The 13,708-nt window shown below is 39.4% G+C and overlaps 2 protein-coding genes across 2 annotated transcripts; one reads left to right on the top strand and one right to left on the bottom strand.

Annotated features, from left to right (window-relative positions):
• The first annotated feature begins 7,164 nt into the window (after positions 1–7,164).
• LOC143876202 (brassinosteroid-responsive RING protein 1-like) lies at positions 7,165–8,044 on the top strand. Its single transcript, XM_077377902.1, has one exon. It carries the CDS (start codon positions 7,349–7,351, stop codon positions 7,892–7,894), a length of 546 nt encoding a protein of 181 aa, XP_077234017.1. The 5' UTR covers positions 7,165–7,348; the 3' UTR covers positions 7,895–8,044.
• Positions 8,045–9,426: 1,382 nt separating this feature from the next.
• Positions 9,427–13,145, bottom strand: LOC143876193 (Tetratricopeptide repeat (TPR)-like superfamily protein). The gene is made up of 2 exons (XM_077377890.1): positions 12,411–13,145; positions 9,427–11,457 (listed from the first exon to the last, which is right to left on the bottom strand). Exons 1-2 carry the CDS (start codon positions 12,999–13,001, stop codon positions 9,943–9,945), a joined length of 2,106 nt encoding a protein of 701 aa, XP_077234005.1. The 5' UTR covers positions 13,002–13,145; the 3' UTR covers positions 9,427–9,942.
• Positions 13,146–13,708: the final 563 nt, after the last annotated feature.

Genomic DNA, 13,708 nt, shown 5'->3' with positions numbered 1-13,708 from the left:
TTTAGATTTAGACAACCGATTGTGAGTCCAAAACCAATTATTGGGCTCGAAATTACTTTTAATTTCGAGTCCAATAATTGGTTTTCCACTGTTGTCATAATCGAAACCAACAGAACTTTAAAAGTGATTATTTGTCCAATAATCGGTTTTGGACTCTGTCAATGTCTAGAAGCATATGTTGATTGGATGTCGAAGAGACAACAATCAGAAATATCAAGCCTACAGATTAGGCAAGCTAGTAATCTGTCTGAAACGGAGGATTTGGCAAGCTAAAGAGAATGGATTATGAAGCTGCTCGAATCTGGGCGAGAGTGCGAAAGGTCCTGATGCACTGGGTCCCACCTGCTATCCGGTTCCAAAGACAGGGAGATTGCCTTGACCTACAACATGTGGTTAGAGACAGAGGGTTAAGATCACTCGCGACAACCCTTTGACATTCAAGTCAGACGGAGGCACTAGAATGAGAGCTGAACACGAGAGAGAGAGTTGTCACCAGTCATACGTCATCTAAAATGGAAACCTGTTTGAATCCAGTGTGGCTTGGGGAATGAGGATGACCACTGAACACCTGGTTAAAAAAATATCCGGTTGATTTTCTATGTGAAGTGATACAATGGAACAGCCCCCCTAATTGTGGTGCAATGCATGTAAATGGGGGCGGAAATACCATGTCATCTTCAGAAACAGTGGTTCAATGCATGTAAAGAGGATGGAAATACCATTTCCCGAATAAAAATCTTAGACGTTTAAAAGAATGCAGTACTAAAAAAAGACTTGGTGGGGTCAAGATATCTTTTTTTTTTTGCCCTTTTCCTTTTAGGGTTTTTACAAAAGAAGCCATCTACTTTTCTTTATTTGCAGAAACAGTCTTCCATTTTGACAATTTGTTAAGAGAGTCATCACATTTGAGTGAATTTTGCAAATCACGTCATGCCATCAAAACACCACAGTACCCACCGTGGATTGTTTTTTTTCTCCTAAAATAACCAAATTGTCCTTATAAGTGAAAATACAAAACTTGTAAAAAGACCGAACTACCCATCATGGTCAAAGACTTTATGGGCCCACCCATTAAAACATGAGGTGTAAATGGTGGGCTTCACCCTATTCATGAGCTACGGTGGAGATCGCGGGACCTACCCTATCAAAAATGAGGCAAAATGACGGGCCCCGCTTGATGCATGGGTTTGAGTTGAGTTGGTGGGACACACCCTATCGAAGCATTTTACTGAGCATCAAGGGTATCTTGGTCATTTTATGAGTTGAAAACAATCCACAGTGGGTATTGTGGTCACAAATAGATGGCAATGTTATGACCTGATTTGCAAAATTCACTCAAATGTGATGACTCTCTTTGCAAATTGCCAAACAAAGAGACTGTTTTTGCAAATAAAGCAAAGTAGAAGACTTCATTTGCAAAAACCACTTTTCTTTTTCCCTTTTACTACTCTGGAAGACCCCAAAATCTTCACGCGTTACCGGTTAAGAGACAGAGAAAAAGCACAAAACAACACGTTACCGCGTCAGCAATTTGTAGAACCTAATCCAGTTGGGAGCCACCTCACTTTCCACCGAGGATTTGTCGACTCAGTGGCACGTGGATGTCACCATAGCCGAGTTTAGTAACTCGTCTACGTGTCAGATAAGAAAAAGAAAAGTGCTTTTGGTGGTTGCTCGTTTACTGTTGAAGATGGATTTACTTAAAAATGCTTTATACAAAAAGCATTTTGTTAGGTCATTGATGGTACTTACGTGGACGAAAAGAACAAAGTGTGATGCAATTCAAAGCCATGACATGACCCTAAGTTATCTCCTCATAATGTTGACAGGATATGATTTTTTTAGTGGAAAGGGGTGCCACTAACAAGGAGAAATATGTCATTTTCACATTCCTATTGGGTAATTATCTTCATGGTTTTAAATTTCGGTTTAGGTACCCGTTTCGGACCCCACCGAAATCCGGCGAAAAAATAAAAACATTATTTTATTCGATACCAAATTTCGGCCGAAATTTTGGTAATTTTTGTCAAAATTTCTGTAAAATATTTAATTAATTAAAAAATACAGGGTTTTTGGGTGAAATTTTGGAATTTCGGACGAAATTTTGGAAAAAACAAAATTTTGACCTAAGTTCTGAAATTTCGGAATAAATAAAATACCATTTCGGGTTTTTGACGTTTCGGTGTCAATCCCGACCGAAACACGACAGATTTCAGTCGAAATTTAAAACCATGATTAACTTACAAGGAATGACAAACCCCTTGCAAAAAACCATCTACCAAGGTGTCTGTCCTTCTCAACAAACTACATTTATTGTTCCTGTACGCCCAATGGTTCAACCGTTGGAACTCTTCTAATCTTGTTTTGATGATTCCAAACACAAGTTGATTTCTTGTGTAATTTTGTTATACTAATGAGTTGATGTTTACTTAAGGATTTTAGTCAATGATTCAAGGATCGAAATCAAGGAATATGGATCAAGGCTTGAAGCAATCTTGAAGACTAAGGGAGTTGAAGATTGAAAAAGAAGATCCATGAGAAGAAGAAGATATTTGTCCACAAAAATCAAATCTTTTTGAATTAAGTTGTAAAAATTTAATCCCCCACTAAGATCCTACTTAGAGGCACTCAAATTAACTTAAAACAAGTTGAATATATTAAGGGAATTAAAGGGGCCAAAGTCCAAATGCAAAAGTGAGCTTGGTCGACCAAAGGCCAACTCAACTCAACTAAGCTTTTGTCCCAAACTAGTTGGGGTCGGCTAATGAATCATTTAGAAAATTTTCATGAAGAAGGTGAAAAGATCTATCCCGCTCAAATTGACTAAGTAATCCCGACACTAGTTGGGGTTGTCTACATGCATGGATCATTTTCTTCCATTCTCTCCTATCCATGGTCATGTTCTCTATTATGTTCCTAGCCATCAACTATTTCCTCATTGTTTCTACCCAAGTTGTTTTCGGTTTGCCCCTTCCTTTTTTTACTCCATAAACTTGGCACGAGTCACTTCTCGTTGGAGCATCCAAAAGCCTACATTGGATATGCAGGTCGACTAGCCCCAAAATAAAAAAAACCCAGTGGCTTCGGTTGACCGAAGGCAGGTTCAGTCAACCAAATCATGTTTCTCTAGCTTTTTAATACGAATACTCAAAAATTAGCTGTTAGAAGGCATAACGTCTGTTTTTGGCCTTGTTTGAGTACATAAATTAATGGGGTTCTACCCCTCTTAACCAATGAACACACACTCTTAAACACTAATTGAACACTTAATTGAGTTATTAAAACCCTTGTGATTTTAGTGAGCTTATTGTTGCAATTTGCCTTAGAGAAAGGCTTTGATTCTTCATCTTTGTAATCGGTGGACGGTGGAGGGTGCCCGGAAGACCCTTGAAGACGAGCTTGGGGATCGTGAACGAGGCACGGGATCAACCTCGGGAAGAAGCTTTGGGAGTAAAGCTTGTAAACGGCTTGGACTTCGCCCGTAAGAAATTCGGATAGTGGAAGCCACGAAGGGGATATTCGTGGAGTGCATGTAGGTCAGGGTTTGGACCGAACCACTATAAAAATCTCGATGCATTCTTACTCTTTCCTTCTCAACTCTTTGGTGCTTGAGTTTGTATCTTCTTAATTTTAATTGTTGATTTTTCTTTGCTTTAAATTTGTTAATTAATCTTCAAAAAGAGCAAAATGTTTGAAAACCCAATTCATCCGCCCCTTTTGGGTTGCCTACTTGGGGCCACAGAGTATACAATTCCTATATTTTTATTTGTTTCATATTTTTCTGTGCCCTTATAAATGAACTTTGTGGAGATGGACCAATGGGGGTGTCCTTGTAGCTAGTTTTTGCAACGGCGCTCTTCAATTTATCATTCATCTTAACATATTGGTACTATAAAAAATGGATTGCTAGAGACCATCTTCAATTTATCATTCATCTTAACATATTGATACTACAAAAAAATGGATTGCTAGAGACCATCATAGAAGGCATTTCACGGGCCGGCTGTTGCATGAGACTGCCGCCACCTCAGATGAATTAAATGAATAAGACAAAATCTATTAAAAAGTGAGCCTATGTGGCTGCTCTCTCAAGCAACAGCCGGCCCGTGAAATGCCTTCCACGATGGTTCATAGCAAATCCCATCAAAAAATTACCAAAATAATAACTGGCTTTCAAGACCACTGATATTCGCACTACCATGTTTTGATAATGGGACGAAATCACTTGTCTTATCTTTTTTAATTGGCTTCTTAGAGCTTTTGGGGAATTGTAACAGCCTTTGTTTTATAGCTGGTTAGATAATAAAGGACACCGCGATTCTCCACGTTATCAAAACATGATATTGCCATTTCCCAACATGTGTAGCCTTTAAGTACTCGCGTAGGCATTTGAGATCCCAATAGATATTGCTTAAATCAAGTTTTGGAAGTAGTTACCTATTCTACCAAAACTGGTCATTAGTTGTAAATAAGATTATTTTAAGGTGACTGCTATCCACACTACTATATTTTGATAATGGCACTATTAACTTTTGTTTATCACTTTTTATGGTTGGATGTTGATACCATCTGGAGTAAGGATGTCAATGAATCCACTTCGAATCGGATCCACCTATGACCTATGTCTTGGTCACGATCTATTCGGATTCCTTTGATTGGAATCAATTTGGAGAGTTTTTTTAAGGGAAATGATTTCAGCGCTCCAATGTTTGGATAAACATGCGCTCCACATGTTTGTCGTGTAGTATTTTAAGGGTGGTGATAAGCCGGAGGAAGGTAAGGATGACATCAAGTCATCATGCCCCTTATGCCCTGGGCGACACACGTGCTACAATGGCAGGGACAAAGGGTCGCGATCCCGTGAGGGTGAGCTTTGGTCCTCCACGTTTGAACCTCGCCATTCACGTTAATGCTATGCCGTCCTAAGGTGCTGCTAAATGAAAGGATCTTATCAATGTCTATGAATTATCATCATAGGTCGAACTGCAGAATCGGAAAAATTGGGTGCTATCATATACCTTTGTATCGGCTAAGGATCTTATCAATGCCATAGGGTAAACCCCCGCCTCTCAGGCCTCCCCAACTGATTCTACCATAGAGGCCAACGATAGACAATAACTTTCCTCTGAACACAGCTTACAACTTTCATCATACTGTGCTAAAAAAAGAGTGTAGAACAATTAGTTCGTAAGGACCACTATTGTATAACCATTCATCAACCGATGCCGCTTCCCATATCGGTTAAAAGTGCAAACCGATGGCTGCAGAAGTAGGAGTAATGGCACTAGGGATAATATTGTTTTCATTTTAAGAGCTTTTTGAGAATTGTAATATTCCTCTGACAGCCTGTTAAATACTACACGTCAAAAGCGCGCATGTTTATCAAAACATTGGAGCATAGAATTCATTTCCCGTTTCTTTTTTGAATCCTACATTTTTAATCTAAGCGCTATCCATTTCAAATCGGATCGTCTATCGATTGTCCTAGGTCCTACACAATTCAAGCTTAAGCTTTAAGGTTAGATGAGGCAAAAAGGAAGAAACTTGAGAGTGAGGGGAGAATTGTCATGGAAAAGAAAAGTGGGAAAATGAAAAATTATTTGTCATTTGAGCAACTTTTTAAAGATTACGAAATGTGTGTCGTGAATAGACATAAATAAACAACAATATGAATTGTATTTCCTTACATTGATGCCTTCCATTTGAATCTAGGACGCTCTAGGCTACAATTACAAATAATTCAGACCATAGGATATTGATCCAATGGACACGGATCGAATCCGCAAGTTAAGCCCAAATCCTGTCCGTTATCTAGATCTTTTGGATGCATCAGACCGTGTGACTCCATTGACCACAAATCTTAGGTATTGTAATAGCCCTGAAAAGCCACTTGAATAAGTGTAAAACAATGTGACTAGTGCCGTTATCAAAATATGGTAGTGCAGATATCTGCCACCCTATTTTAATTTGATCTTTAAATTAAGGCCTTTAGGAACTAATTACTTGAATCATTTTTGGAACTATCATAGTCATCATTTACAAAACTATCTACGTTTAAGATTGGGCGATGATATTTTCACCCCCTGCAGTAGGCATTTGCCCCCCTTTTTAACGTGATTTGACGTCAAAAAGCGTTAAAGTTGCCCACTGTTCACGTTATAAGTAGGGGTGGCAAAATCATCCGTACTGAACCGAAAATTCAGTTTCAACTTTCATTTCGGTTTCAGTTCGGTAGAACTAAACATATGATTGGTTCGGTCCGGTTTTAGTTTGGTTTCGGTTTGGACAATGATAAATGCGCCCCTTTTCATCGGTTCCGTTTGGTTTGGTCTCGGTTTCAGTTTAGAGTTAAGCATGTTCGGTTTCGGTTCATTCGGTTTCAGTTTGGAGGTAAGCATGTTCGGCAAACCGAACCGTTGCCACCCCTAGTTGTAAGGGAGCGAATGCGTTGTGCAGAGGGAGTGATAATATCATCTCCCTTAGGATTTTATGCAAGTAATTTTCAGACATTTTCAAAGAGGCCCTTGAACTTGGCGCCTGAACAATCTCCGTTCAAATTGTCACCTAAGGTGGTTGATCAAAGCTTTATCCTTGGGCAGATTAGTTATTCTCTATTCACAGAATTTTGTTCATGGATATAATAATACCAACGGAGGACAAGATAATTTCAAGATAAACTTACACCACAAGTTTTAAAGGGGGGGGGGGCCCACTATTTTACACACATGGGTGGGACTACCATCTCCCCACAAACCCTTGGCAGCCCATCATTTTACACCTCGTGTTTTGATGGATGGGTCCCACCATCTCCACCATACATAGCGTGGAGCCCACCACCATTTTACACCTCATCATTTGTAGAGGTGAGTCCCACATCTCCACCAAAACCAAGCATAAGGTGGTGCCCTCCCACCATTTTTGCTAGATACTAATTTCATCCACAAGGATCTCAACCATATCTTTTACCCTTAATTTGGGTTTTCATATTAAAGAACATCCACCAACCCTTTCGAGCAAGGCGGTGACATGATCTCTAGAAAAAGTAGGCAATTTTAGATAAAGTTTTCTGCCGTCTTGCACTTGCATACGTGTAAAAAACCATTCCTTTGAGTTTGTTATTATACTATTAGCACCTTGGTTTTCCACGCCACCCCTATCTTTTGCTTTTTAGCTTAGCCAATCCCAACCTCCCAAAATTGCCTACAAGTAGACATCTTCTCCACCAATCTGCTCTCCCTCTTCTCCTCATTCAACAAACCAACAACAATTCTCCTTGCCTTTCTCCTCTTTCTGTCAACCCAAATCCTTTCTATTTTGCTTATTCCAACCTCTTCCTTCTCTAATTCTCATGGGTTTCCCTTCTGTTTCTTATGGCACTCTATTGCCAAAAGCTGTTGTAGATCTGTTTACCTTCTTGGCCCAAATCAGGTTCATGGTTAGGTTGGCCTTCTTTTATCTGGGTCTATTTGATCCGTCCGATCAGACGCCTTCTTGGGAAGATCAAGGGGATCAGTTTTCAATAGAGGATCATCAGTATTCTTCTTTGTCGTCAATCGCATCAGATTCGATCAAAGAGAGACTTCCGATTGTACAATTCGCAGATTTCTTCGAGAGATTGGGTACCCGCGAAGGCGAAAAAGAACCCATTTGTGCCATTTGCTTGAATTGTTTGGATTGGAAGCATGAGATCAGAGAGCTGTCCAATTGTTCACATGCTTTTCATGTAGGATGCCTAGATAAGTGGGTGGATCAAGACCAGATGACATGTCCCTTGTGTAGATCTAAGCTACTGCCTGAAACGGAACAGAGAAATGGTGGTAGAGATTCTTGGATGGTGGAGAGAATTTCTTTTCTGTTTGGTGAGGATCTGGTGAGGGATGAAAATTTTGTATGAATCTCCCTGCACGCATTTTAATTTGAATGCGAGTTGGGTGAATAAGATGTGAGTAAAATCATTGTAAAGATTTTGAATTCTTTTACAGACGCGGCAGCAGCAAAATGCTTGCAATGGCAAGTCTATCTAAGATTTGTCAATTTTGTTTTCCTTTGAATTTGCCATGTATTTCCCACCTGAGATGAGGACATTCCTCACTACATCTGCTCATCTTAATCCTCCTCCTAAGACCTGCAAAAAAAGTCACCAATATAATGTTAGTTCTTGCAACACACTATGTTCATCCAAATAGTAGGGTGTTTGATATATCCCTTCAAGATATGTTCATACAAAGCAAAATTTCAATAAATGCTGAACACACGCAGCTGTAAAATGCTCTTTATTGGTCTTGAATCCTATAAGTTATCCGTTAAGAAACAAAATCCGCTTCTTTTAATCTTCTAGTGTAACTAGGATGGTTGAAGCAGGAATGGTTTATGATTAGAAAATGTTAGAATAGAAAGTAACATTTTTAGACCATTCAAAAAAAAAGAAAGTAACATTTCTAGAAGAGATTTTGACTATTTTTTTTTTCCTGAAATCCTTTGGGAAGCTCCTATTGTTGATCTCAAGAGAAGTGGAGTGCTTTAAGAATCAAACGGGTTCAGAGAGTGTCAAGGCTCACCCTTTGAAATATATTAGCCCGTAAATATATTAATGACTCAAACCCGTGACCACCAGGTCACAATGGAGCAACCTTTTAATATCACAAAGCTGTCAACACCCGAAGAAGCACAGTACATATCACTATTGTTATATCGCCAAACATTTTGAATCTCCTTGGCATGACCCACAATCACGTCAAAAATATCCTCGATAACATCTATGAATCTCTCACCCACCAGACTACATTAAGAGAGTTACCATCAATTATAAGGTGATCCAACTGAGTCTGATGTAAGAGGATTCTATAAAGAAGCATCTATGAATCTCTCACCCACCAGACTACATTAAGAGAGTTACCATCAATTATAAGGTGATCCAACTGAGTCTGATGTAAGAGGATTCTATAAAGAAGCGTTTAGACCTCGGCGTTGTTGGAATTTTTCTCACCAATAGTTCAAAAAACAGCTCATTTAACCCAGGGGAGTCTTTCTCTGCCAAGACCCAAACTGTCAAAATTCAACTTCAAAAACCCAAGAGGAGAGTCTCACTAGAGACGAAGATGCTCCTCACAATAACTGCTCATCTGGATCCCTCAGTAGAATCTGTGAAAGAAGTCGCAGAGATACCCTTGAAAATAGGAAGGTTCATTCCCACTAGAACTCTAAAAAGAAGATTTGTCTATGAATGAGATGCACACACCACTAGACAACCAAAGTAGGTTAGTCCTTGGAACAATATATTTCACCCAAATAATGGTTAGATGTTTGATATATCTTGCCCTTCAAGAAATGTACATCCATGTGACATCTCCGACAACTACAATATATGTATCGCTTCATCAGACGCCTTATGTTATCAAAACCAAAATAACGATAATAACATTGAACTCCAGAAATCTTACCCCTGTTTTTTTTATAGGTAACAAAACGATTTTATTCCCACTAAAACTCAAAGACAGGGGACAAGATGTCCCGCGGTATACAACCCAGAAACGATGGCCCTCGGCCCGACATACAATACAAAAGCCAAAAATTTAAGCGATATTCTCGGATTGGAGATGGTTTAAAATACGAGCTTCAGCAAGATAGGCCCCCTCTTTAGTCAGGGCGTTGGCCATTGAGTTCGCCGATCTTCGCATATGATTGAGTTGGGGTTGCAATATCCGCATCAATTCTCTAATCGCCTCAATCGTCTGGTAGAAATCTTAGCTGTGTTGCCTGCATTGTTAACCCATAAAAGGTCTGAAATGTTGAACCTAAACCTCACCATCTTAGCTCTCCAAAAGACTACAGCATCTCATCATTAATATATTTGCACTCCCTCCCCACATAGGAATGGGCAAATGAATTATAAAGCAACGAAATTTCAATAAATGCTCAACACATGCAGATATCAATTTCTCTTTACTGGTCTTGAATCCTGTAAGTTATCTGTTTAGAAACAAAATCTGCTTCTTTTAATCTTCTATCTGCTTTGAGGGAGATCACCAATTCTTTCAAGCAAGTCAAGAAAGGCCTGAATCCTTTTTCTGTGAATTCATAGAACAAAGAAAATGCATCCTGAGCTTTCCGAATTTTACAAAGACCCTTAATCACTGTGTTATAAAGTTCAGCATCTAAATTTTGATGCTTCTCCAAACTAAATAGCAAAAGTTCTCGCGCCTCTAAGAATTTACTATCCTGACAAAGGGAGCCAACCAATTTCTCCATGTTAACCGAATACCCACTACTATATAGAGCTGTAACAATCTCAATTGCGTTATCCCTAATACCACTCTTGAAAAGAATGATAATGGTATCCGTTGAGAGATTGATGTTTTGCCGAATTCTCCCCTCTAACATCACTGTAACAAGTTTAGCAGCTTCTTGAGCACAACCATCTCTTATAAGAGCAGCGAGTATAGAATGAAAAGTCGATGTTTTAGGACGATGATCACTTCTCAACATCCTCTCCAAAGTGTTTAGAGCAAAATCCGACTCTCCCTTACGCAAAAAACCCTCAATCAAATAATCATACGTCTCCATATCCGGTACAAAGTCTCTCCTCAACATCAAGACCAAAATCTCATACGCACCTCGAAATGAACCTTCCTTGCAGTGCCCCAAGATCAATATCTTAAACGAAGGAGGGTCTTGTGTTCCCCTCTTCAATAACTGCCTAAATACCTTCTCCGCCTTTCCCGCCTTCCCCACTGCACATAAATATTCAAGCATAGGATTATAAGCAGCCACTAGAGGAACACACCCCTCTTTCTTAAGCAGAATTTCGCTCTCCAAAAGCTGATCAAGCAGTTCCTCAGCTCTCTCGAAATCCCCTCTCTGACATAAATTCCTAATCAGCACAGAGTACGTCGCAGAATCAGGTTTCACATTTAAATCGGACATTTTATCAAACATGTTCATGGCCTCATCCAACTTCCCTCCATTACAATGTGCATTCATCAAAGTATTAAAAGTACATGTATCTGGTCTAAATTCCCCACTATCACTAACACCCTGCAAAATCTCCTTAATCTTATCCAATTTTTGAGCCTCACATAGACCTTGGATGAGGGTATTGTATGTAACTTCATTTGGTTTCAAACCTCTACTTAGCATTTCATCAAACATCTCCAATGCTTCCTCAACAGACTGCTTCTCGCAGTAACCTCTAATCAGAGTTGTATATGTAATAACATTCGGATTCAATTCGGAGCTCTTTGACCTCATTCCCTTCAAGAGATTGTGTGCAATTCGAACCTTCCCGGCCCGACAGAGCCCATCCACAAGCGTGTTATATGTAACAATATCTGGATCACATCCGGATCTTGACATTTCCTTGAAAAACGTGAAACCCTCGTCCACCATTGAATTTAGACAGAAACCCCGGATCAGGGTATTGAACGTGTAGACATCGGGCAAGATCCGGTCCACCGATACCTGTTGAAGTATAAATGATTAAATAGCACCATCTCTAAACAACTTAAGCTTGTGGAGTAATGGCTTGTTACTTTTTACACATGGTATCAGAGCCATCGATTTAAAACCCAATAACTCCTTAATATTAAAAGAGTTAAACAACACCATCTCTAACAACTTAACCTTAAGCTTTTGGAGTATTTGGGTCTTACTTCTTATACAATGGTGTCAGATCCATTGATTCAAAACATAAGTTGTCCTTAATATTTAAAAAAAATGCACCCTCCTCCCAAAACGAGTTAAATAACATTATCTCTAACAACTTAAGCTTAAGCTTTTGTAGTAATGGGGTGTTACTTCTTACACATTGTATCAGAGCCATTGATTCAAAACCCAATAACTCCTTAATATAATGATAGATGCAAGGGCCCTCTTTATGCAAGGGCCGAAGAAGGGCCCTTGAATAGATCCACATCATCAAGAGTAACGGAATTCAATTTCTCAACCGACTTTAAAAATGACATGGATCTATTCAAGGGCCCTTCACCCGCCCTTGCATAAAGAGGGCCCTTGCATCTATCATTCCTCTAAAAAAAAAAATGCACCCTCACCCTCCTCCCAAAAATAGTTAAATAACACCATCTCTAACAACTTAAGCTTAAGCTCTTCTAGTAATGGGATGTTACTTCTTACACATGGTATCAGAGCCATTGATTCAAAACCCAATAACCCCTTAACATTAAAAGAAATGCACCCTCCTCCCAAAAAGAGTTAAATAACACCATCTCTAAAAACTTAAACTTAAGCTTAAGCTTTGTAGTAAGGAGGTTTTACTTCTTACACGTGGTATCAGAGCCAATGATTCAAAACCCAACAACTCCTTGATATTAAAAAAAAGAAAAAAAATGCAATGTATGAAGTGTTAATTAAATAGCATGCTTAAGCTTTCGGAGTAATTGGTTATTTTACAATACCATCTCATCATACAGTTTCTTGGCCATAACAGTCCGGCCACGGCGGAGTAGAACAGACAAGAGACTGTTGAAGGAGAAAACAGACCGAGGAACTCCAATCTCTTTCATCTTATTGAAAACCCTAACGGACTCGCGAAGAAGTCCGGCTTTGCCATAGCTCCGGATCAGGGTATTGAAGAAACGATCTGAACCGTTGGATGAGATCTTGCCGATTATACTGAAGAGGAAATTACGAGCGGCATTGAGATTGTGAGTACGGGCGAGGATTTGAAGCATGGAAAGATAGGTTTGGTCATCATGGGGGAAGGAATTGTGGAGAAAATTGAAGAAATTGAGGGCTTTGGAAGGGGATTTGATGAGAGGGAGGGTTTTAAGAAGATGGGTTTTGGAGAGATTGGAGCAGAGAGGAGAGAGGGTGGATTCTAAGTGTGGAGACCAATTTGGGTTTTTGTTTATTAGTTGAGAAATGATTGAGTGAGAGGGTTTTGAAGGGGGTTTTGGTTTTGGTTGTTTTTGGGGTGATGCTAACGTGAGCGGGGGAGGGGAGAGGTGATGGGAAAGATGGGTGTAGCGGCGTCGGAGGAGGAGCATGACCGGAAACTGGTTTTTGTGTTAGTCGGATATTCGCCCCCTTTCCTTCTAGGAGAAAGGGTTTAGTATTTTCAATGGAAAAATATTCCATGTACAATAAAATTCTAAGGGCACGTTTGGCTACGATGATTTTATTTATTTATTTTTATGTTAAAGTAGTGTGTGTAAAGGCGGTTTGGCTATCATGAATTTGTTTTCATGAAAAATCAGTGTCTCCAAGTGGAGATGAGGATGAAATTGCTAAAAATCAGGAAACTGAAAAACAGGAAACTAGTGTCTTTTAAGTGATAGAAGTGGTAAAATATCAAGAAACAAAAAACTCTACTCAAAATAGGATTGACTTTTTCCTGATTTTTAACCTCGATCATGCCCTCTCAAATCTCTCTCCTTCTGCCACTTCTGCCACTGCCCTACAACTCTCTCACCACTTGGAGATGGCGATTAATCATGGGTAAAAAAAAAAAAAAAAAATCTTGGATGAAAGACATGGCCCAAGTGATGAGAGAAGGGTACGGTGGGTGGGAGGACCGAGAGAGTTTTGAGAGGGTAAGACTAAGATGAGAGTGAGTACGGCTTAGAAACCAGGAAACAAAAAACTCTACTCACCCTTATCGAAGGCGTCCCCTCTTAAAAATTTCAAGTTTTATTTTAATTTATAATCTCTCATATCCTATGCTTTGTCCAACAACCGACATAGTACCAACGTT

This window comes from Tasmannia lanceolata, unplaced genomic scaffold (assembly GCF_043159265.1).
Source record: "Tasmannia lanceolata isolate RefF3 unplaced genomic scaffold, GAP_Taslan_0.1 ptg000002l, whole genome shotgun sequence".
In the NCBI taxonomy this organism is placed as follows: domain Eukaryota; kingdom Viridiplantae; phylum Streptophyta; class Magnoliopsida; order Canellales; family Winteraceae; genus Tasmannia; species Tasmannia lanceolata.
Note: the sequence above shows the minus strand (reverse complement) of the source record. Positions and strands in the feature narration are given on the sequence as shown.